At 44.6% G+C, this 26,134-nt stretch overlaps 1 protein-coding gene across 1 annotated transcript in view; it reads right to left on the bottom strand.

The window, feature by feature from the left end:
- Positions 1–3,672: 3,672 nt before the first annotated feature.
- The window catches only part of LOC112102838 (cytochrome P450 4B1-like), a 41,740-nt gene continuing 19,278 nt past the window's right edge, over positions 3,673–26,134 (bottom strand). The window contains exons 6-12 of the mRNA XM_024194302.1: positions 25,655–25,806; positions 24,824–24,930; positions 18,146–18,336; positions 14,783–14,916; positions 13,546–13,610; positions 12,928–13,010; positions 3,673–3,847 (exon numbers count right to left, since the gene is read on the bottom strand). Of these exons, the coding sequence (XP_024050070.1) occupies positions 3,673–3,847; positions 12,928–13,010; positions 13,546–13,610; positions 14,783–14,916; positions 18,146–18,336; positions 24,824–24,930; positions 25,655–25,806 (907 nt within the window). The remainder of the gene's footprint in view (positions 3,848–12,927; positions 13,011–13,545; positions 13,611–14,782; positions 14,917–18,145; positions 18,337–24,823; positions 24,931–25,654; positions 25,807–26,134) is intronic.

Raw genomic sequence — 26,134 nt, forward strand, 5'->3', positions numbered from 1 at the left:
AGGGGCAGTGACGTTTACTAAACTAGACTTGTTTCAAGCTGACCTGCAGATGGCATTGGAGCTAGATTAAAAAAAATGTGGGCAATGAACACACATAAGGTGCTATTTAGATATGAAATATTATCCTATGGGATAGCTGGTGCCCGTGTTATGATTCAAAGAATAATGGATCAGTTAGTGCCGGTGGTAAATGGTGTTGCCTGTTATTTGGATGACACATTCATTCATAGATTCCAAGGCCAGAAGGGACCACTCTGATCGTCTAGTCTGACCTTTTGGATAACACAGGCTAGAGAATGTCCCGTAAATGATTCCAACAGCAAATCTTGTTTTAAAAAAATCCAATCTTGATTTTAAAATTGGCTGCTGGAGAACACACCACAAGTCTGGGTAAATTGTTCTGATGATTAATTACCCTCACTGTTAAAAAGATACACCTGATTTCCAGTCTAGCGTCCACTGCCAACCTTTGGATTGTGTTACCTTTGTGTGCTATGTCAGAGGAACATTTAAAAATCTTAGAGGGGGTTCTAAAGAGCTTGTAAAAACATGCTTTAAAGAAAAGTGTGCTTTTTTCCAAAGCCGGGTTACTTCATCCAGCCATTTTCTAGATGCAGGAATCCACCTGTTATGTACAAAAGCCATTCAGAATGCCCCTAGGCTATGTAATGTCTCAGAGCTTAGATCGTTTCAGGCTATGTTAAAACTATTATGGAAGGTTCATTCCAAACTTATCAACAGTAACCAGTCCGATGTCTGCCCGGTTATGGAGAAATATGAAGTGGGTTTGGACAGAAAAAGAAAATAAGGCTTTGGAGAAAGCAAAAAAGAAACTAAGTCGTGCCAGCCTATTGGTACATTTTAATCCGGAGCTTCCCACATTGCTAGCCTGTGATGTGTCTCCTGTAGGAATTAAGGTTTTTGTTTCACATCTTTGTAAAGATGGGAGTGAAAAACCCATAACATCTGCTCCCAGAACATTGTCAAAGGTCAAGAAAAAATACTCACAGATAGAAAAAGAGACTTGGGTTATTAATTTCCATGAGTACCTCTTCGGAAAAAAAAGTTAGCCTCGTTACCGATCATAAACCACTGGTAAAAATAATGGGCCCAGTGTAGGCATTCCACCACTAGCGGCAGCTAGACTTCAAAGAGGGGGGGTTGATCTTAGCTGCCTACTAAGATGGGATATATTATAGACCATCCGAAAAACATGCTAATGCAAATGTCCTGTTTGCCCTTGCACACAAGGAAACATATAGAGGAAAATCCCATGGACAGAGTCTCTTTCCTAGATGACCGCCCTATTACAGCTAAGGAAGTTGCTCTGTAAACAAGACAAAAAGGTGATTTTGGTTAAGATGATGCACCTCACTTGAGACTGGCCAAATCACATAACCAAAGAGCAACTTAGCCATTACTATTTCAAGAAACGAGTTAGCCATGCAGAAGGGTTGTTTGCTCTGGGGAATACAAGTGATAATGCCAATATGTGTACAGAAAAGGATGCTGGTGGAATTACACGAGCAGCACTGAGGGTTAATACATATGGAAGGGATGGCCAGAAATTGTTTTTGGTGGCCGGCTTTAGATGAAGTAGCCAGTGCGACTCCCGTTATAGCCACAGGAACATGCCAGAGGAGACACTGTCACCCTGGCAGCAGCTGTGCATTGGCTTTGCAGAAAAAGATAAGCAAATATATGTAATAGTGGTTAATGATTATTCTTGGTGGCCAGAGGTGAGGCACATGATTTAAAACCTCTTCTGTAATAAACAACTGAAGTGCTTTGCAATATTTGCCACTTATGGGTTACCGGAGGAACTCCTCACATAACAGTCCACAGTTTATTTCTGGGATTTTCAGACATTCCCACAGCAAAATTCAGTGAAACGTATTGGGTCAGCTACCCACCACCCAGCATCACATGGATTGGCACAGAGTGTTGTGCAGACATTAAAACAAGCACTAGACAAAACTGAATGGAGTCCCCTGACACATTGCATTGCAAATTCCCTACTCTCATATAGGTCTACCCCACAGCCTGCCACTTAGAAGACTCTAGCTGCTTTGTTTTTAAAATGCTAGTTACGTACTGCATTTGATTGACTTAGACCCGACCTATGGAGAGCACTCAGCAAAAGATGGCAAAGAGTGAAAAAAATCTATCCATAAACCTGCCAGGTTTTTCTGCTGAAGGCAGACAGTGTTGGTGCAAAATCACATGGGAGGGATGAAGTGGGGGAAAAGCAGAAAGCAGATACTGGGACTAGAGACATATCTGGTAGAGGTAAAATGGGAGATAACTGTACGGAGGTTCTCTCTGGTAACAGATGCAGCCCCTGACATTAGTAAGGATGGATGTAGCTTTTGTTGGCCAGAGGAGGAGGAGAAGGCACTGGAGATGGTGGCCAAGAGAGGGAGAGGAATAGTGCTTCTTTTGGGGACGACACAAACAGGACAAAGGTCAGGTGTCACTTTCTCTCCCTGGCAGGCACCACTGGCCTCAGCAAAATCACCAACCTCCTCTAAGGTTAAATTTGTGATTTTTTAAAATTGTGTTTGAGGAATTTACAGAGGAGGAGTGTGGTGGATTGAAAAGTGTGTTAAAATTGTGATCTATCACTTTAAATTCTCAAGGCGGGTCCCTGGTTTTGCTTGCAGGCTATGGGGCCAGGTGGGAAGTGTGCAATCTGGGCCTGAAGCAGTCTGCCTGCAGACAGAGAACTAGAGTAGGGTGGGGTGAGTTGTGCCTCTCTGTTTGAGGGAGCAGCCTGCTTTGTCTCTCTGTTTATTGGTTGTTTTGCATTATGGTTCTGAATTCTACGAAAATAAAGTTATATTGCAACCTTCCAACATGAGTATTTAAGTTCTTATCTAACTTCTCTGTGTGCATGCTGTGAACACAACTAGAGAAAGCCCGGGGAGTCATTCCACACAAGAGCAGGAGTACAACCCTGCAGAGCCCAGGAAGGGCGAAGAGTCTGTGGAGGAGTGAGTCTGTTTAGGAGCAAAGAGTTATGTTTCTCAAAGTTCATTTTATTGGACTCTTTGTTTACCCCAGAATGGGTGAAACTGAACTAGAGAAGGAGTGCCTGCAACACTACCTCCAGCCATGAGGGGGCATGCCAGCAGTGAGTCCACTCTTCTACCCTATTAAAGAGTGATCATTTGCCAAGAGTTGCCACATAGAGGAGTCTGAGATACCATAGTTTCCCTCTTTACCTAGCAAAGGAAATAAAAGCTTTAAGGTCACAACGAAGTTCCTTTTTGCAGAAATTGGCTTTAAATGGTGACCACTGGATCAAATTTTCAAATCTCATCTGGTAACATAGGCCTAAGTCTCCCGCTGGTATCAATCAACTAAACTCCGATGAAATCAGTGGAGCAAGGTTGATTTACACTGTCTGAAGATCTGATTCATATTTTTCTCCCTTGCTGATCAATCCTCTGTCATTAAAGTAACCAGAAAGTGTTTGGGAATACAGTTTTAATGGAGGACATCATATGGCTCATAATAAATATAAATATGTCTTTGACTGGACCAACAAGCAACCTTTCAGGCTCAAAGGGACTGAAGATCTTTTTTTCCCCAAAGATGGGATTTTTAATGCATTTGATAATCAAATAACTTACAAATCTCTTATGTATTTTGCTCACTTATTTCACAATGTCAATGCCAGTGGATTTTCTTCAAGTGCACATGTATCCCATTCTTGGACCGTAAGACCACCTGGGGTATTTTCCTGGGAATCTTCGCTGGATTGGGTGAAAACTCAAAGCGTAGCAGGGACAAAGCAATGGCCACTTTCATCTCGATCATGGCAAACTGCTGCCCAATACAGTTCCTGAGAAGAGAGAGATGAAACCAGTGAGAATACCCAACCTGAGTATCCTGATGCTTGCTCCAAAGTCGCTTGAAATCAATGGGAAACTTTCCATTGACTTCAAGTGCTCTTGCATCAGGCATATTAAGATTCTTTCATATCCCATTAATCCAACAAAAAGAAAGCGCTTTAAAAGATTTTGTTTATTTTTCACTCTTTGCCAATACTTTGATAGGGCTAATTGCTGCTCAACAATTCCCTATGCTCCATGTGGTTCATGCCTAAAGGAATCAAACTGGTTTAAGCCATCCAACTCATTAATTTATATTTTAGGATCAGTCCAAAACGTCCATAGACTCCAGCATGGTTGTTCATTGAATATGTAGAATTCTACAGCTACAAGGAAGAAACAATACGCAACTCTTAGCATGAACAGAAGATTAGATCAGGTTTTACTACCGGAGGGATAGCTCAGTGGTTTGAGCATTAGTCTGCTAAACCCAGGGTTGTGAGTTCAATCCTTGAGGGGGTGATTTGGGGCAAAAATCTGTCTGGGGATTGGTCCTGCTTTGAGCAGGGGGTTGGACTAGATGACCTCCTGAGGTCCCTCCCAGCCCTGATATTCTATGACTACCTCCTTAGTGGAGCCCTAAGACCAGGAGATGGTTCTGTCATTTATATGTAGGTGATGTCAATATATATGGCTTGACTATAAAGTAACCTAGAGAATTGTTGCCATCACATATTAGTTAAGCAATATGTTGTGAACGCTGGTGGAAATTGACATCACTCTATTGACTAAAAAGGAGAAATGCTGACTTACACCAATGGAGCAGCTAACTTCTGGAGTGCATTGTTTGGCCACTAATTCAGAGCTTCGAGCACTGGAATTCTGAAAAGAGGGACGGAAGGACAGGAAAATGCCCTTCGTCGCTCAAGAAATGCACCAATATCTAGGCACCTGCTGGCCTGCCTGATTGTTAACATAATGGGGATGGGCAAACTCAGGTGAAGGTTTGGTTTTGCAGCACCTTGTTGGTTAGGGTAGTCTTTTTGCAAAACCAAGCACAGTTCAGCTACAGCACCCTGCATAGCAGGACCATTGTTTTTCATAAGAACATAAACGGTCATACTGGGTCAGACCAATGGCCCATCTAGCCCAGTATCCTGTCTTCCGACAGTGGCCAATGCCAGGTGCCCCAGAGGGAATGAACAGAACAGGTAATCATCCAGTGATCCATCCCCTGTCGCCCATTCCCAGCTTCTGGCAAACAGAAATTAGGAACACGTCCCTGCCCATCCTGTCTAATAGCCATTGATGGACCTTTCCTTCATGAACTTATCTAGTTCTTTTTTTAACCCTTTTATAGTCTTGGCCTTCACAACATCCTCTGGCAAAGAGTTCCACAGGTTGACTGCATTGTGTGAAGAAATACTTCCTTTTGTTTGTTTTAAATCTGCTGCCTATAATTTCATTTAGTGACCCCTAGTTCTTGTGTCGTGAGGAGTAAATAACACTTCCATATTTACTTTCTCCACACCAGTCATGATTTTATAGACCTCTATCATATCCCCCCTTAGTCGTCTCTTTTCCAAGCTGAAAAGTCCCAGTCTTATTAATAGCAACAGAGGGTCCTGTGGCACCTTTAAGACTAACAGAAGCATTGGGAGCATAAGCTTTCGTGGGTAAGAACCTCACTTCTTCAGATGCAAGAATCTTTTTACAGATTCAGACTAACATGGCTACCCCTCTGAGTCTTATTAATCTCTCCTCGTATGGAAGCTGTTCCATACCCCTAATCATTTTTGTTGCCCTTCTCTGTACCTTTTCCAATTCCAATATATCTTTTTTGAGATGGGGCAACCAGATCTGCATGCAATATTCAAGATGTGGGCGTACCATGGATTTATATAGAGGCAATATGATATTTTCTGTCTTATCATCTATCTCTTTCCTAATGATTCACAATATTCTGTTCGCTTTTTTGACTGCCGCTGCACATTGAGTGGATGTTTTCAGAGAACTATCCACAGTGACTCCAAAATCTCTTTCTTGAGTGGTAACAGCTGATTTAGACCCCATCATTTTATATGTATATAAAGAAGCTGAGGGCGGTAAGATAAATGTTTCTGGCCTTTCTCCAATTTTATTATTCTATGACTCTTTAATATTTGCATATATCCACTTTTTAAATTTTGTAAAGAAACAAACTGTGTTCAATTATTATTACAGTTATACAAAAAATACAAATTGACAACTATCCAAGGTTCTAGGCACCTCTGCCATAGGACCAGTGAGATTGCCCCCAGAACACTTGACTTCTCTCTCCCACACACAAGTGATTTCTCTCAAAGAGAAAGACATACATACACACCTCATAGGAGCCCACATAAATACATGTGTCTTGCGGTATGCTCTGAAGATCAGTAGATTTGAGCTTTCTTGGACCAGGATTTCAAGTCTGTCCCAGAGCTCAGGAACCATCATAGAGAAGGGGTTCCCACCAGCCCACCCTCTTTTCAATCGAGGGGGAGCCCACTTGAGCACCTCTGCCAATCTCAACTGAGGCTGTATGGCATGGGGAGAGATCACAGGTATCTTGAGCAAAAACTCTTCCACCGTGGAATGCAGTGCATTGAGAAAGACACAAGAAAATAACAGGGAAAGAAATAGAAAACTCTTCCTTTCCCTAATGAATGGGTCCAATACTGAGCTCTTTGCCTCTCTTATTTACTCACTCCCATTGATTTCCATCATAGTTTATCTGTGCAAGAACAGAATAAAGGACTCAGAATGGATCAGCAAGGAGAGCTGCCTCTTGGAGGTCAGAAAGAGAAGGATAAAGTGAGAACTGCCAAAAGCCAAGCTGAGCTGGACCTTGCAAAGGAAATAAAAACCAGTGGTAAAAGGTACTTTAGCCAGGTAAATAACAAAGAAAACAAAGAAAGAAGAACTGGGACCACTAAGCACTGAGGATGGGGTGGAGATTAAAGAGATAATCTAAGTATGGTCAAACACAGAAATGAACATTTAGTCTCAGTTTTTAGTAAGGGTAATGAGGCACTTGGGGCCAGTGGCAGGGTGGCTAATGGGAACAAGGATATGAAGTAGAAATTACCACATTCAATGTGGAAGCCAGACTCAGACAGTTTAATGGGATCAAATTGGGGGCCTGGATAATCTCCACCCAAGAATATTAAAAAAAATCACACACACAATTGCAAGCCCAATAGCAAGGATTTTTAGTGAATCTATAAACTCAGGGGTGATACCCTGTGACTGGAGAATTGCATATATAGTATCTATACTCGAGAAAGGTGGGGGAGTGATTCAGGAAACTACAGGCCCGTTAGTTTGACCTCAATTGTATGCAAGGTCTTAGAACAAATTTTGAAAGAGAAAGTAATTAAAGACATCGAGATAAATGGTAATTGGGATAAAATACAACATGGTTTTAAAAAAGATAGATTGTGTCAGACTAACCTGATCTCTTTCTTTGGGAAGATAACCGATTTTGTAGACAAAGGAAATGCAGTAGATCTAATCTGCCTGCCTTTCAGTAAAGCATATGATACAGTTCCACATGGGAAATTATTAGTAAAATTGGAGAAGATGGGGATTAATACGAGAACTGAAAGGTGGATAGGGACCGATTAAAGAGGAGACTGAATTGGATCATACTAGAAGGTGAACTGTGAGGCTGGAGCAAGGCTACTAGTGGAGTTCCTCAAGGATAAATCTTGGGACCAATCTTCATTAACATTTTCCTTAATGACCTTGGCACAAGAAGTGAGAGTGTGCTAATAAAATTTGCCGATGACACAAAGGTGGGAGGTATTGCCAATATGGAGGAAGACCAAAATATCATACAAGAAGTTTTAGATGACCTTGAATATTGGATTAATAAAAATGGGATGAAATTTAATAGGACAAAGTGCACGGTCGTGCACTTAGGGACTACCAACAAGATTTTTTGCTATAAGCTGCAGACTTACCAGCTGAAAGCAGCAGAGAAGGAGAAAGATCTGAGCATATTGGTTGATCGCGGGATGACTATAAGCTACCCATATGATGTGGCTGTGAAAAAAGCGAATGCAATCCTAGGGTGCATTTAGCAAGGTATTTTCAATAGAGCTAGGGAAGTGTTAGTACCATTATACAAGGCACTGGTGCGACCTCATCTGGAATCCTGTGTGCAATTCTTCTCTTCCATGTTTAAGAAAGATTAATTCAAACTGGAACAGGTACAGAGCAGGGCTACTAAATTGATGAGAGGAATGCAGAACTTACAAGAGGAGACTTAAGGAGCTTGGCTTATTTAGCCTAACAAAAGGAAGGCTGAGGGGAGATATTGCTTTGTATAAATACATCAGAGGGACAAACATCACTGAGGGAGAGGAGTTAAGGGCCAATATTGGCACAAAAATGGATATAAACTGGCCATTAACAAGTTCAGGCTTGACATTTGATGAAGGTGTCTAACCATCAGAGAAATGAAGTTCTGGAACAGCCTTCCAAGGGAAGTTGTGGGGGCAAGAAACCTAATTTGTTTAAAGACTGAGCTTGATAAATTTATGGAGGGAATGGTATGATGAGATTGCTTACAATGCATATGGCCCAACCACAACTGCTATTAGCAAATATCTCCAACAGCTGGAGACGGGACACTAGATGGGGAGAGCTCTGAGTTACAGCAGAGAATTCTTTCCCAGGTGTCTGGCTGGTTGGTCTCACCCACATGCCCAGGGTCTAACTGATCTCCATATTTGGGGTCGGGGAAGGTATTTTCTCCCAGGTCAGATCGGCAAAGACCCTCAGAGGGTTTCACATTCCTCTGCAGCGTGGGGAATGGGCCACTTGCTGGCTTGAACTAGAGGAAAGGGTGGAGTCTCTGTAACTTAAGACTTTAAATCAAGATTTGAGGACTTCAGTAACTCAGCCAGAGGTTTGGGGTTTACTGCAGGAGTGGGTGGGTGAGGTTCTGTGCCTGCAATGTGCAGGAAGCCAGACTAGATGATCATGAAGGTCCCTTCTGGCCTTGAAGTCTATGAATCAATGAGGACTGGGTCCAATCAATGCACTTCTAAATGATTATTTTAACGTTTCTTGCATGCTCCTGGAAGGAGCAGCTGGCTTCATGTTTGGCATTTTCTATATTCTTGTTTTCCCCCTGTCTCTCGACCCCACATCCCAGTTATTTCCTCTAAAACATAAACATGTACTTAACAGCGCTCAATTCACCTTCTCACTTGAAGGAATACTCTGATGTAGTCCTGCTACCTTTCAAATACTGCTCAGCGCCATAGGCTGGAGAAGAAAATGTGGCACGTCTCTTTAAATTGAAGCCAGTGGAGAAATTCTAGCGGCCAACCCCACCCATGTCCCCTCTCCCCTCTTCCCCCCCTCACAGCCAGCAGATCTCTACAGGTAGCTGGGCTGATTTGAAAAGAAGCTGCCTCACTGAACAGCACTGCCCACCCCCTTTCCGCCCACCCCCTTTTCCTTATTTCCCCACCCTCTGTATGTCACCGGTATGCGGGCTTTCCTTTCTGTGTGGGTGATGAGCTTGCAGCCAGACATCCTTGGGCGTTGGTGATTGTGACCGTGTGCACACGGCTGAATCTGATCCTTGGCAAATAAGGGGTTAACCTCGACTCAGCTTCCCCCTGTCCTTTCCCAGGTGCTTAGGGACAGGGTTATAAATTGTTGCTTGGGAGATAGAGAGGCGAGAGAATGTTTTTGGCAGGAACAGGTTCCATGCTCGGGGTCACAGGACTGGGTTGATTCCCGAGCGGAGGAGCTCACTATTTCCCTTTTTCCCTTAAATTACCTTAATTTGCCTTTTTGCTATACATATTATGCCTTGAGGAAGACCTTGCCGACTGCAGTTGTATCTCCCCCCCTCCCCCGGCCATTCTTCCGGCTTATCGCAACCTCATGAAAAAGGCCGATAGGACCAATCAGAATGTGATCTTGAATCATTTGAGCCTGATTCACTGCTCTCTGACTCCTGCTTAGTGCTGGTGAAATGCCCTTGATTTCAACAGACTGATGCTGGAATAAAACGGTAGTAGCACAGGGGCAAATGATGCTTCTGGTATCCTAAATCAGATTGTAATGACTAGGTAGGATCATGTCCCATGTTTGGCTGTATAATCCCTGATATTCTCAGCAGAGCCAGGAAGGGCAGCATCACCGTGTAATAATGTGTAAATGATATGGAAAAGCAGAGTAGGGTTGGATTTCTCCCTATTGTGTTGAGAAGGTGGAGTCACTTATCCCCTGCTGGAGGGGCCTTTCAGAAGCTAAATTAGGAAAGAATCAAATAGCTTTACTTAGAGTTTGTTTACCAAGCTTCAAATGACAAAACCCCATTGCCTCCAGCTATGTCTGTAATTTTAAAGTGTGTGGTTTAATATTATGTCAGGTGTGAGAAGAAAACACTCTAACTTGTGTTAATCAGTGTCCGGGTGAGGCAGATTTTGTGCCTTTTTTGTAACTGTTATTTACAGAATGATTAAGTCAAAGGAACCCAGTGGTGCTACACTGATTGATTTACGCCGGCTGGGGGCTCTGGCCCATGAACTTCTATGGAGCCCACCATGGGAGAAATCTCTGTGCGGGCATAAAGCTGTCTTAGGCTAGGTCTACACTACAGCGGGGGGTCGACCTAAGATACGCAACTTCAGCTACGTGAATACTGTAGCTGAAGTTGCGTATTTTAGGTCGACTTACCTGGCTGTGAGGACAGGGGAAAGTCGACCGCTGCCGCGCTGCCGTCGACTCCGCTGCCGCCTCTTGCCGCGGTGGATTTCCGGAGTCGACGGCAGAGCGATCAGGGATCGATTTTATCGCGTCTTCACTAGACGCGATAAGTCGATCCCAGAACATCGATTGCCTGCCGCCGGACCCTCCGGTAAGTGTAGATATACCCTTAGTGTCCCCTGTGCCACGCTACTTGTAATCCCCAGGTGTAGGGGGCAGATCTTGGGAAAGGAGATGTGATAATTGGGTCTGCGGATATACCCTAACTGTAAGCCCAGCTGTGACAAGTGAGTGAACGTCCATAAAGTGTCACAATAATCTATAACAACCCACGTTGATGGGGAAAGGTGCAAAGGGGAAACCAACTGAATTAGTCCAAACAAAAAGGCCTCCTGATCTCAGGGAATGTGTTTAGACCATGTCTGGACAACAAGAGACGTGCAGGACTGGAAATCGAAGGACCAAAACTGGTGTGTTGGAAATTAGGCCTAACTGGTGAACGCGGTAATAAGAACAAAATATTCTGCTCAAAACTCCCTTTTCATTTAAAGGAGAAGAAGCTGTCTGACAGCTGCTGGTTGGGGACAGGTAAATAGAAAGGAGCGAGCTTTGCCATCAGGGCAGCCACCACCACCATCTCCTGGGACCCCGGGAGCTACTTGGCCATTGTTGGCCTTTGTCATCCTCATCCCGAGCACAATGAGACTCAGATGACATGGCCAGGTCCACTGGCTCAGGCTAGATCCCAACCGCCACCTGGGATGTGAGATTTTTGTCCTTTCCTGCCTTGTTCCTTCTCTTTCCTATTCCTTTCCTTCTGTCTAATAAGAGTGGCTTAGCCGGCCGAGACTGTCTATTTTGCTGTGCTGCTGTAAGCCTGTGATCACAGAGGCAGTTGAAAAGCAATGCTCTAAACAGTCCACGGCTGGTACGAGTTTGCCAGGTCTCAGAGCGGCTAATAAAAATATGTGCCACGCTTGTGTCTCCAGCGCTGAGGTTGCAAGTAAAAGCCAACACCAGAGACAGAAGCTGCATTTCCTATCCTTGCTGTTCTTTTCTCCCCTCTTGTGTGGATTTGTCTTCTTCTGTCTTTTAGGAAACGGGACTGGGTTTTAACAACAACCGCACCAACCCACCTCAACTAACTTCTCTTTCTCCCAAAAAGGACAGTTATTGCCATCTTTAATAGCAGCGAAGAGACTGTAAAATAGGAGGGTTTTCCTTCTAAAAACTCGCTCTGGCTAAAGGGAAAGGGATCAAGGCATGCTGTTAAAATGAAAGCCTTACTTAATACCTTACGGTATGTCTATACTTACGCGGTAGTTCGACGGCTGGCAATCGAACTTCCGGGTTCGATTTATCGCGTCTGGTCTGGACGCGATAAATTGATCCCGGAAGTGCTCGCCGTCGACTGCGGTACTCCAGCTCGGCGAGAGGAGTACCGCGGAGTCGACGGGGGAGCCTGCCTGCCGCGTGTGGACCGCGTCTGAACCGCAGTAAGTTCGAACTAAGGTATGTCGACTTCAGCTACGTTATTCACGTAGCTGAAGTTGCGTACCTTAGTTCGAATTGGGGGGTTAGTGTAGACCAGGCCTTACATTTCAAATGCTTGAATTGTTTTTCCTTCTTTTCTGTATCTTTAATAGAAGATTTAAAAGATTTTTCAGTGGAGCTACACAGACTTACACGAGCTGGGAATCTGACCCATTCACTTCCATGGAGCCTTTATGGGGAGAAAACTTTGTGGGGGCAAAAAGCTGTCATAGCGACCCCTGTGCCAGTCCACTTCCTGGTCCCCAGTGTAGGGGGTGTGTCATGGGAAAGGGTGATCTCTGCACTGAAATACCAATCTCTGGCTGTTGGAATGGCCCCATGACATCCAGGGTAATGTAAAGCAGCTCTGAGGCTGCTCTAAATTACTCCAGGGATCAAACCAGGAGCTGGCAGCCTCAGAAGAAGGGGCTGGAGGCTTCCAGTCCCTTCTATGTCTCCCATTCTTGGATTCACTTCACACTGTTCTCTGTATATGGAACAATCTCCTATTTCCTGTCTACCTAGTGCACTCTCTCCCCTTTCAAATGCCTCCTTAAAACCCACTTCCCCAGGAATCTGCTCTGCCTTGTCTTCCTGGCCGATGATCTCTCTATGCCATGTCCCATTCTGTTGCCTTAAAGTATCTTCTTTCCCTTTTTCCTGTCTGCCGTAGGGCCTCATCCTGCTCCCATTGGAGTCAGTGGCAAAACTCCCATCTGGATCCGGGCCTGACTCCAGGTTTGTAAAGCGCTGCGTAGGTGTGTGGCACTAACTAGACACGAATACTAATGCTATACCGCACCTTGCTCCAGCTGAAAAAGGCATGAAAGCATGGGAGTGTCTCTGGGCGGAGTTCTCCGGCGAAAACCTCATGGGATCAAATACCTGTAATGAGAGTGTTTGATAACTCAGAAGAGATAACATCACTGTAGCACTCCTGTTTAGATTGGCGGCTGATTTCTCGTATTCCTGTTGCTTGCTGAATGATAGCCTCTCTGTGTCATGGTTGCATAAGTGAGATTATAGCATTGTAAATTAGATGTGTCTCCAGCCAGAGGGCCACAACAGAGCCAGGTGTGGCAGGGAGCTCTATTACATCCTTTGAATAGGCAGTACCATGATACAGTGGATAAGGATGCGGCCCTGGCCGTCAGGCCACCTGAATTCTATGTCCTGAAATGCTGTGTGAACTTTGGCAAGTCACTTCCCCTTTCTTTTTTGCCCCCTTTCATCTTTTCTCTGTCTGAGCTATTTAGGCTGTAATCTCTATGGGGCAAAGGCCAGGATCTTGCTCTGTGTTTGTACAGCACCTAACACAATAGGGACCTGATCCAGGACTGCCCCCCCCCCCCCGGTCACTACCCCAGTACAGTAGCTGCAGGATGCAGGTTACTGTTATAAAGACAAAAAAGTACCGTACCTCAGGATCTTTCCATAAGTTGGGGTCCCTATGTATAAGATAGATGTTTATTCCAACCAAAGTGCCTGCAAAGCAACAGAAGAGATAAAAAGCTCAAGAAAAAGACAGGTCTTAGACATAGCGTCTCTGCTTAAGCTATGTTCTCTGAGGGGCTAAGCGTTCTTACAACCACAGTAGCTAGCATTTTTATCACCCCCCTTTTCAGGCCACCCATCCCAGTGCAATTGCTCAGTGGGAAGGTATTACAGCGCTCCCCCGAACTTCGGTGATAAGAGCAATAAGAATATCTAGCTCTTCCTAGATAATAATAATAATATCTATAATAATAAATAATAATAACTTGTTCTGTGACATGAAACCAGCTGGAGCTCCACAGCTCAGCCTGACTCTATGGCTGTGGACATCAACTGGAATTACGTGGGAGGCTTGAAATGGGCAACATATCAGCCACGCTCCATCCAGTGTCCAGGCTTCAGAGTCTAGACATCCCTTGGGACTATTGGAGACAACACCAGGGAGGCCCTGCACCCCTGTTACGTCTCCCCATCTCCACAGAAAGGGAAGTGAGGGGACGGGTGGGACTCCACAGCTGAGAGTCAACTGCAGAAGCTCCATTTCGCATCCATCATTGAGGGTGGGCAGATCTGCTGGCACAGAGATTTTCCCCTGGGGCAGTTGGGAACTGGGAAGACTGGACTACACCATCACCATGATCACCTCCAACCCTGCTGACCACCAGAGGAACATTTTTGTCCCCCTCATTCCCTGTACTGCTCTAGGAGGATGATTGCAGCCCCACAACTGCAGTAGTCTATGTGTGGAGGAAAGAAAGGGGTAGGATCTGTGGAGGTCGGCAGCATGAGACGTTCATGGACGTATTCTCCTTTCAGCTTCTCAACAGTGTTACGGGGAGGGAGAAGAGAGGGGAAGCCTCGAAAGTCTTGCAATGAACATGGTGAGATCACCATGACTGGAGAAGGCATTCAAAGCTCAGGCTAGTTCTTAGACCCATCTACTAGGGCTAATAGGCTCAGATGCAGCAATAATGAAGGCAGATGGACTATGTGACCCAACAGAGGCCAATTCGAGACCAAATAACTTCAGGATTCTACATGGCCCATTTAGTCAGCCCGGACTTGGTGAGGCTTCATGGAGTGGCTGTGGACGCAATTTGTAGCTCTCAACAACCAGCAAGACAGGGTGCCGACTCCAGAAAGGGGAAATGGAGTAAACCGACCTTCTGGTAAATAACGTCCATCGTGGAACGTGATGGGTTTGCTGAGCTGGCGGCTCACAAGGGGCACTGGAGGGAAAATGCGCATACTCTCCTTGATGCACATTGTGGTGTAAGGCATCTTACCCAGGTCATCCCTGCAAGCAAGAGAAATTGAGTGACACCCTTCACGATGCAATAATACTGGCAGGCAATGGCTGTGCTGAGAATCCACGCTGCATACAAAACCTACACCCAGTGTCCAGGCTGAGCTGCTGACCGTATTGTTCTGCCTAAAATGATCATTTTCACTAGACCTGCTTAGCTGGCTTTTACACTGACAACTTCTTTCCTTTGATCCTATTTTTTAAGCCTGTAAAATACAGTTTAATTTTCTCCTATGTGATGAAAATCAGCAGAAAGTAAGTCAGGTGATTCGGGGGGATAGGATTAGAGGATTTACAGCGCCCATGCTTGATTACCCGGTGTTCTCACTGAAAAGTAGGTGGGTGGTCAAGCCAGCCTGCAGCAAAACCTGAGTTCATGTCTATACCTTCAGCTGTGCCTGCTAGCTCAGGCTCAGAGTATCCTCCAGCCTAGGTTTTGCAGTGTGAACCAGAGGGAGGGTAGGATAACACCCAGGCTGTAGCCCAGAATAACTCTGCAATGAAGACTTACCCTAGTCATAATGATGTATATAACAGGCGTGGCCAAATCATGGCTCGTGAGCCACACACGGCTCTTTTTACAGTTAAAATGCGGCTCACGGAGCCCACCCCCCATTCTCCGCCTACCAGGTTGTGGATGTCTTGCAGCTCTTGAACTTCTGAAGATTATGGTATGCGGTTCGGAGGGTCAGTCAGTTTGGCCACCTCAGTATATAAGAATGGCAGTTGCTCAGCTAAGGGCACTATGGGGACCACAGTGGCTTTGCTTTATGAAGTCTTTGTGAACTATTCTTTCTCTTTCAATTTGTGGCCATGGGGTCATATCCCCTGCGCTTGTTTTGTTTGTCAGTTTTGCCTAGATCTGTAACTCTTCTGCTTTTCCAATGAGTCCAGCGTGTCCGATCCGTGGAAGGGCAGGGGGTGGGGATGGGAGTTCTGCTCCTTTCCCTGCTGGGAAGGGCAGCGGGGAAAGGAGCAGAACCCCCAGCCCTGCCACACAGCCCTCTCCTCCTCCTGCTGCTGCTGTGTCTTTCCGGTACTCCATACTGGCTATAAATAGCTTGCTGGTACGGCGTACCGGAGGGTACCGGCCTACTTGCACTGCTGGCTTAGTCACAAGTGTTTGCAGGATTGGGCACATAGTTTCCTCCTGAAACATAAAGCAGTTGACCTACATTTAAAATCCAGGCCTGTCTGCATGCTCTCTACCTGCTTTCCTTGGCACACCTCCCCAGTTTCTGAAAGGACAGAGGGTTTGGGTGGGAAAGGCTGAGTGGCTACACAGCCAACAAAAGCGGTCATTCATTTTTATGATTATTTATGCAACTCCCAGCTCTCAGCCCTGAGCCTCCTCCTGGAGCCAGTACCCCATACCTCCTCCTTCACCCCTTACCTACTCCTGCACCCCAACCCCCTGCCCCAGCCGTGACCCCCTCCCAGAGCCAGCACTCCATACCCCTTCCTGCACCCTAAACCCCCTCGTGCACCCGTGCCCTTTCCTGTACTCCAAACCCTGCCCCAGCCCTGACCCCACCCCAGAGCCAGCACCCTGTACCCCCTCCCACACTCCAAACCCCTCAGCCCCAGCCCAGCACCCCCTCCTGAACTCCAACCCCCTGCCGCAGTCCGGTGAAAGGGAGTGATGGTGGGGCGAGCGACGGAGAGTGGGGTGAAGGGTGGAATGAGCGAGGCGGGGCTTCAGGGAAGGGGCGGGGTAGATCCTGGGTTGCACTTAAATTCAAAAAGTGATCTTGTGTGTAAAAAGGTTGGAGAGGACTGCCCTAAAGAGTGTACAAAGCTGTGTAGATAAGCATTTGAGGTGAGTAAAGAAACCACAGTGAAAAATGACCCAACGTATTCAGTCTCCTTTTTTTCTGCTCATGGAATATTATGTTTTTACTCTGTGGGTTGTGACTGATTGCAAACAGTTTGCTGAAAGGTTCCGGCACTTTCTACTAGAAATTTAAGTCATGTGGCTTAGTTGTGATTAGACAGATAGGTTATACAGTACAACGTTGCCTGGTTGAATGAGGCCACAAGCATTACCAACAGGAACCTTTGTCTAGGCACATTTAAATTTGGTTCCTACAAATATTCATGCACGTGGATTTGAAATTTGCTTCCCACAAAAATCCATGCCAATAATACCTAATCGCATGAACATTTTCAGAGAGCCAAAGGGACAGAATGCAAGGAGGCCCATGGGAACTCATTAAACCATTTGAATATTCACAGAACATGATTGAAATCTACTCCCAGCTCAGTCCAAGTGGTTTAATCTGAGAGTGACCCTAATTAAAACAGGGTTACAAAATTCAGCTTGCCTTTGACCACTACACTTTTTGATGGACAAGTAAAATATTATTTAATTTTCTCATTATCATCCAAGGCTCTCATACATATAACATGCGTCTGACGAAGTGGGTATTCACCCACGAAAGCTTATGCTCCAATACATCTGTTAGTCTATAAGGTGCCACAGGACTCTTTGTCTCTTTTTACAGATCCAGACTAACACGGCTACCCGTCTGATACTTGATACATATTACAGTGACAAGAGCTACTTAATTATCTAGATTAGAGGGCTGGATGATGGGAGATAAAATTTTGCACTCATGCTGGTAGATTTTTATGACAACTTTGCAACACAGATTTCCAGGGGTAGCATCCGCTTATTTTTAATGGATCTGAAAGTCACATATGGCGCCATTAATTCGCCTGCTTATGTCAGTCTCATCAGTGATGTCAGGCACAGCTGTGGGATTAGCATTTGTTAACTGAATGCCCCTGAAGAGCCAGACAGTGGAGAACAAGAGCGTGAAACTTTTTTAAAACCGTGGGTCCCACAAAGTTAGTGTCTATTTGTGTTTAATGTGGGGAGTTGGATTTTTAAATATATAAGTAAATCAGAGCTAGCTGAACCCTCCGCTATTTGACAGTCTCCATTTACACGCAAAACATGAAATGTTCTTGCAAGCCATCCATGTTAAAGACAATGAAAATCCTGTTCAAAACTCTGATCCAAAGACCATTGGAGTCATTGTAAAGACTCCCTCTGACTACCACTGCGCTTTGGATCAACTAAATATCAGGGCAATATACCACACTGCCTGATGCCCTGAGTTTCAGGGACTTCTTGGTTTCCAACGCTCAAGAATATCTTAATTCACCAGACATAATCTTGAGAGGAAATGACATGAAATAAGATGTGAGCGCTCACCACTGAATGGTCTCCCCATCACCCAGAAGCTCCCGTATCTCTTCTCTGCATTTCTGCTGGTGCTCTGGGTACATGGCCAGGCAGTATAAGGTCCAAGAGATCCCGCTGGCTGTGGTATCATGACCCCCAAACATGAAAGTGTCCACCTCAGCACGTATGTCTTCATCAGATAATCCAGCTCCCTTTTCATCCTAATTAGACAGGGATATTGGGCAAGGGAAGGTATTAGCCCAGAGATATATTGCTGCTGCTGCACCACATTGCACCTAATGCTGTCCTTGGCAAACATTAAGTAGATATACCACTACTAATGTTTATTCCAAATGCAGAGTAACAGTAGGGAAGGAGGGTTAAAAATGGTCTCTTCTCTCTTTCTTTCTACCCCTGAGCTCCAGAAATCTCTCTATTCTCTCAGGTCTCTCCCCCATTGGGCATGCAATGTGGTTCACTCCAAGACCAGTGCACAGACTGCGGTGGCCAGTAGAGCTGGTCTGATATTTTTTCCTCATGGAAATTGTCCATTTGTTTTCATCCAAAAAAAAAAAAAAAAATGATGGGAAATTAGAAGTTTTCATCAAACTCTAAACTGAAAGATTTGGGCTGAGAATAGGCATTGTAGTGCCTCATGGGAGTTGTAATTGGCTCCCCTTGTCCCCATTCTCCGCTGTGGGCCAGGATCCTGTGACGGGTTTGGGCTGAACAGGCCACACCCCCTCGCCCTTGCTGGGCATGCTTTCATGGAGGGAGCATATAAAAGGGAACAGCTTAGCTCAGTCTGGGCTGGCTAAGGAGGAGAGCAGATGTGTGCAGCAGGTTCCTGCCAAGAAGCTGCCAGGACTTCAAACCACTGAGGCGGAGCACCCTGGGGAGCCAGTCGCTCGTGGGGACTGAAGGGGACGATGTGCCGCAACCAGCGGAAGAACTGCCAGAGACAAAACAAAGGGTAGGAAATGGCCCCGGGGATGCACTTAGGGATTCAGAAACCTATAACAGGGTACCTGGTTTTGAAGGGCCCTGGGTCATAACCTGGTGGAGTAGTGTGGGCCCAGGTTCCCCTACCCTCCCTGCACTTGTCATTAGGCGACCCTGCCCCTAGGGAAAGAGGCCTACTTGGACTCTCACCATTGGGTGGCATTGCCACTAGCTAAAGTGGCTACTCATACTCTAGCCACCGGGCGGTACTGCCCCTAGCTAAAGCAGCTTCGTGGACGCTTGGCAAAGCCATTGCCAGAGAGAGCGACTCATTGGACTCTCACTACTAACTTCCACCAGAGGAAGCACCTCTTAGGATCCCACCACTGGCCTCTACTGCCCTTAAAGCAAAATGGCACCTCAGACCCCGCTGACCCCTTTTCTGACAGATTGTCAGAAAGACAACTCCCACCGTGCATCCTGCTCTCCTCTTTTTCTGAAGGGAACCTGTGCAATGTGGGTTCATACACAACTTGCAGCTTGAGCTATTCACCTGAGGAAATTTCTTCAGTAAGATACAAAATGAGCACGGATGCCAAAGCATGAGAGATCAAGGATTTGTAATGTTGATATCAGCACTGTGGGTGTAATTCTTTTACCCACTGAAAAAACTCAAGATGCTTCTAAGGAAGGGTTGGGAGCTACATCACTATCGAGACATAGGACCAGGGCTGGCTTTAGGCCAATTCCCCCAATTCGGGCCCTGCGCCTAAGAGGGCCCCGTGCCTAAGAGGGCCCCATGCCTGCACCTAAGAGGGCCCCGCACCCTAAAGAAGAGCGCCTAACTTTTTAATTTTTACTCACCCGGTGGCGGTCCGGGTCTTCGGCGGCGGGTCCTTCACTCGCTCCGGGTCTTTGGCGGCATTTTGGCGGCGGGTCCTTCAGTGCCGTGGAAGACCCGGAGCAAGTGAAGGACCTGCCGCCGAAGTGCCACCGAAGACCCGGACCGCCGCCGGGTATCCGAATCGGGCCCGCACTTCCTAAAGCCGGCCCTGCATAGGACTCAATGACTGCTCTAACATGTGCAATGAGATCCCTGTTACCAAAAGCACCACTGTATTCACACCCCTACACATTACTGAAATAATTGTTGTGCAACATATGCCTTGCGAGGTAGCATTTAAAAACTAACACACTGATCAATATTCTTGTTTAATGTCTGTACGAAATGTGGATTAAGAGTTATGAACATAAACTGAAATTATGACTACAGTGTGTTTACCAGACACCTCTGGGGAGTGGGTAAACTGGTTCTCAAAGACAAAGGACAAGCTAACGCCTCTAGCTGATCAACACTGATTGACCTATCAAATGGCTATTCTGTGCCAATGAAAGTTGGCAGGAATAGATCAGTCTGCATTTTAGCAAACAACAACTTTGATCTCTGTGCCTGCTACATATAATCGCTTTAAATCAACCTTTCTCTAGTTAACAGATCTGCTTTATTATATTTTATTTAAAACAGTTTGGGTTGAAGTGCTGGGGGAATCTCTGCTCAGATTACAAAGGCTGGTGCATATCTACTTTCCTATGAAGAAGTGGCAAACTTATTCATGAGGTTGCACTGTCCAAGGGAACCTTATGCAAGACGGTATATTTCTGGGATGCAAAGCTGGGGATCTAGGGTGAATTGGCTGAAGCCTCTCTATTGATGGTTCATGAGTGGCTGGGAGATCATTCATGTAACTCAGTGGGGTGTGTCCCTGCCTGTGGATGGCTATGTAAGGGCAGTGCCTATAAGAGGCTTGTAGCTTGACATTAACATCACAATGTGAGAGACAGCCCAGGTTGGTGGGTTTGGAGGGCTCAGAGGTCCCACACTCCAGGTTGCACCCTGGGGACCCTGTCACAGTGACACAATCGGTCACTGGGCTGGACTGCACCCCAGAATGTAACAGATACTATCAGAGAAAATGATTGCACAAATGAAAAATGGTATGTTAGGTTTTGAGTATGGTTGTATGAAGTTTCACTAGTTTCTCACTGGTCTTGGATTCAAGGCTGAAATTGAAGATAAACCAGTGACTGATATACAAGAAAGAAGTTGGAGCAGAAATAATTCATGCCCAGATATCACCTGGTAATCAAGGAAAGGTGGGGGAAGGGGCTGGGGGAAAGCCGACAGATGCGGAGGAGCATGTGGTTCGGACATCCCTTAGGGGAGGATCCATAAATGGAGATACCCTATGTCCTAATAAGGAGGAGAGGATGGAAAATGATAAAATACAGGGAGGATCTGATGAGAAACAGTCAAATGAAAATAAGTCCCATTCAATTACGTCATGCAATAGGGGACAGCCAAAAAATGACAAGTTTTTAAAATGCTTATATTCCAATGCCAGAAGCCTAAATAATAAGATGGGTGAACTAGAGTGCCTAGTATTAAATGAGGATATGGATATAATAGGCATCACAAAAACCTGGTGGACTGAGGATAATCAATGGGACACAGTAATACCAGGGTACAAAATATATCGGAAGGACAGAACAGGTCGTGCTGGTGGGGGAGTGGCACTATCTGTGAAAGAAAGCATAGAATCAAATGAAGTAAAAATCTTAAATGAACTAAATTGTACTACAGAATCTCTATGGATAGTAATTCCATGCTTGAAAAATAAGAATATAGCAGTAGGGCTATATTACAGGCCACCTGACCAGGATGGTGATAGTGACTCTGAAATGCTCAGGGAGATTAGAGAGGCTATTCAAATAAAAAACTCAATAATAATAATGGGGGATTTCAACTATCCCCATATTGACTGGGTCCATATCACCTCAGGAAGGGATGCTGAGATAATGTTTCTTGACACCTTAAATGATGGCTTCTTGGAGCAGCTGGTCCTGGAACCCACAAGAGGAGAGACAATTCCTGATTTAGTCCTAAGTGGAGCACAGGATCAGGTCCAAGAGGTGAATATAGCTGGACTGCTTGGTAATAGTGACCATAATATAATTAAATTTAACATCCCTGTGGCGGGGAAAACTCCACAGTGGCCCAACACTGTAGCATTTAATTTCAGAAAGGGGAACTACGCAAAAATTAGGAAGTTAGTTAAAGAGAAATTAAAAGGTACAGCACCAAAAGCGAAATCCCTGTAAGCTGCGTGGAAACTTTTTAAAGACATCTAAGGCTCAACTTAAATGTATACCCCAAATTAAAAAACATAGTAAGAGAACCAAAAAAGGGCCACTGTGGTTAAACAACAAAGTAAAAGAAGCAGTGAGAGGCAAAAAGGCATCCTTTAAAAACTGGAAGATAAATCCTAATGAGGAAAATAGAAAAGAGCATAAACTCTGGCAAATGAAGTGTAAAAATATAATCAGAAAGTCCAAAAAAGAATTTGAAGAACAGCTAGCCAAAGACTCCAAAAGTAATAGGAACATTTTTTTAAATACATCAGAAGCAGAAAGCCTGCTAAACAACCAGTGGGACCACTGGACAACCAAGATGCTAAAGGAGCACTCAAAGACGATAAGGCCATTGCGGAGAAACTAAATGAATTCTTTGCATCAGTCTTCACTGTTGAGGATGTGAGGGACATTCCCAAACCTGAGCCATTCTTTCTGGGTGACAGATCTGAGGAACTGTCCCAAATTGAGGTGTCATTAGAGGAGGTTTTGGAACAAATTGATAAACTAAACAGTAATAAGTCTCCAGGACCTAATGGTATTCACCCAAGAGTTCTGAAGGAACTCAAATGTGAAATTACAGGACTACGAACTGTCATCTGTAACCTATCATTTAAATCTGCTTTTGTACCAAGTGACTGGAGGATAGCTAATGTGACGCCAATTTTTTAAAAGGGCTCCAGAGCTGACCCTGGCAACTACAGGCCAGTAAGCCTCACTTCAGTACTGGGCAAATTGGTTGAAACTATCGTAAAGAACAAAATTGTCAGACACATGGATGAACATAATTTGTTGGGAAATAGTCAACATGGTTTTTGTAAAGGGAAATCATGCCTCACCAATCTACTAGAATTCTTTGAGGGGGTCAACAAGCACGTGGACAAGGGAGATCCCAGTGGATATAGTGTATTTAGATTTTCAGAAAGCCTTTGACAAGGTCCCTCACCAAAGGCCTCTTAAGCAAAATAAGCAGTCATGGGATAAGAGGGAAGGTTCTCTCATGGATTGGTAACTGGTTAAAAGATAGGAAACAAAGGGTAGGAAAAAATGGTCAGTTTTCAGAATGGAGAGAGGTAAATAGGGGTGTCCCCCAGGGATCTGTACTGGGCCCAGTCCTATTTAGCATATTCATAAACGATCTGGAAAAAGGGGTAAACAGTGAGGTTGCAAAATTTCCAGATGATACAAAACTACTCAAGATAGTTAAGTCCCAGGCAGACTGTGAAGCGCTACAAAAGGATCTCACAAAACTGGGTGACTGGGCAACAAAATGGCAGATGAAATTTAATGTTGATAAATGCAAAGTAATGCATACTGGGAAACATAATCCTAACTATACATATACAAAGATGGGGTCTAAATTAGCTGTTACCACTCAAGGAAGAATCTTGGAGTCATTGTGGATAGTTCTCTGAAATCATCCACTCAATGTGCAGCGGCAGTCAAAAAAGCGAACAGAATGTTGGGAATCATCAAGAAAGGGATAGATAATGAGACAGAAAATATCATATTGCCTCTGTATAAATCCATGGTACGCCCACACCTGGAATACTGCGTGCAGATGTGGTCACCCCATCTCAAAAAAGATATACTGGAATTGGAAAAGATTCAGAAAAGGGCAACAAAAATGATTAGGGGTATAGAATGGCTTCCGTATGAGGAGAGATTAATAAGACTGGGACTTTTTAGCTTGGAAAAGAGGCGACTACAGGGGGATATGATAGAGGTCTATAAAATCATGAGTGGTATAGAGAAAGTAAATAAGGAAGTGTTATTTACTCCTTCTCATAATACAAGAACAAGGGGCCACCAAATGAAATTAATAGGTAGCGGGTTTAAAACGAGCACAAGAATGTATTTTTTCACACAACGCACTGTCAACCTCTGGAACTCCTTGCCAGAGGGTGTTGTGAAGGCCAATACTATAACGGGGTTCAAAAGGGAGCTAAATAGATTCGTGGAAGATAGGTCCATCAATGGCTATTAGCCAGGATGGGCAGGAATGGTATCTCTAGCCTCTGTTTGCTAGAAACTGGAATTGGATGAAAGGGCATGGATCACTTGATGATAACCTGTCTGTTCATTCCTTTTGGGGCACCTGCCATTGACCACTGTCAGAGGACAGGATACTGGGCTTGATGGACCTTTGGTCTGACCCAGTACGGCCGTTCTTATGTTTCTTATGTGTCAAGTATGCACGTTTTGGTTGATGACATACATATGATCTGGCAAAAGCAGAAAGTATATGAGAACGTGATACAAGCACCATGCACTTTATCATCAGGAATAGGACAAGGGACCACCATTCAAAAATAGGGAATTCCTGGACTATGCTAAAATATGTGAATTTGAAGCCATAGATACCTATAAACAAAGGAAGTTGACGGATGTGGAGTCCTTAAAGAACTTGCTCCAGAAATTAACTGATGCCAGAGAAAATTCACTTTTAGCCCAACCCAGCTAGGGAACTACACTGCTACAAAGTGGAAAAATCAATGTGAGATTTTTTTTGTCTAACAGACATACACACACTCATTTACTAGATATGAGAAATAACCAAGGTTCTTCTGTACCTACCTTGGCACACAAAAGAATATCCAGGAAGTCCAGGTGTCTCTTCTTCTGAATCTTTTCAAGTTCTCGCTCGTCTTTGAGGGATTTCTTCCTCTCCTTTATCACTTTATCTGTTTCAGAAAAAGAATAATAAAAATATATATTTCAAGACTTTGGATTTCTCTGTTAGCTCTACCAACAGAGTGAAGGACCATCATTCAACATGTGAGGGGTTTCTGGCCCCATCATCCTCCATGTTGATGATAGGATTCACTCTGTGTGCCATAGGATGCAGGGCAGAAGGGCAGAAGCAGAGGCCTGTTAGAAAGACTCTACTCGGTGCTTTCTTGTATCCGTATGTGGGGGAAACGGGATTTCTCTCATTCCATTACCCAATTGACTGCACAGTTATTTCTCACTAAATGTGAGTGTGCATAATTCGAATTTAGAGGAAGGTAAGTCCTCAAATCCAGCCCAGATAGGTAATGACTGCAAGGTGCAATCAGATGTCCACCTCACATAACACCTTTGATGGCAGCCTTATCAAAGAAGCCAAGGGTCCATGAAGAGTGCACCTCCCTCTCACCTCTAAAAGTGGACTCCCCAGGATAGGAGTGAGGCACATTGGCAGAACAATATGTGGGAAGCTTGCACAGCTATACAATGTCTATAGATCAATAGAAGACTTTGTTGCTATACTGAGAGTCATAGAGACCAAGGCAACAATCTGGCTTCTGTTGAAGTCAACTGATCGCTTCTCACTGGCTTCAGCGGGAGTTAGATTTTCTCTAAAGAACTTTTAGCCCTTCCCCCTAAGTTTCAGAGAAAGACAGCGACAAGAACTTTGGGAAATACCTGTTTGGAGATGCACCATTTCACAGGCCTTCTGGAAGCGACGTCCATCACGACTGAGCCAATAGATGAAATCAATTTGATATGGGAGGTACCAGATCCTGTAATTTATCTGATAGGTGATTTCAAAGACAGATTTGATGTAGGAATTCTCCCTGAAAGAAAAGTTTATAGAAGGATTTAAATGGCATTTAGCAAAGTATACAACTTTTCTGCCTGTGGTAGAGATGTAACATAGTCACCATTAATCCCAAAGTTGCAATATCCTATACCTAAACAGTGAGTTAGTGGCAGCAATATATCCAGATAACATTGCATAAAGCTCCCAGTTAGAGCTGGGAGAATAACTGATGTTTTGGTTTGAAGGCAGTTCTAAAAAATAAAATAAAAATATCAGTTTGGGTTGAACTGAAGCCAAAACTTTTCAGTGAATCAAAAAAGTCTATTTTCTAGAGGCGGATTCAAACCAGAGTCTCAGATATC

The sequence above is a fragment of the Terrapene carolina genome, unplaced genomic scaffold (assembly GCF_002925995.2).
Source record: "Terrapene carolina triunguis isolate 2854851 unplaced genomic scaffold, T_m_triunguis-2.0 Scaffold110, whole genome shotgun sequence".
NCBI lineage: Eukaryota > Metazoa > Chordata > Testudines > Emydidae > Terrapene > Terrapene triunguis.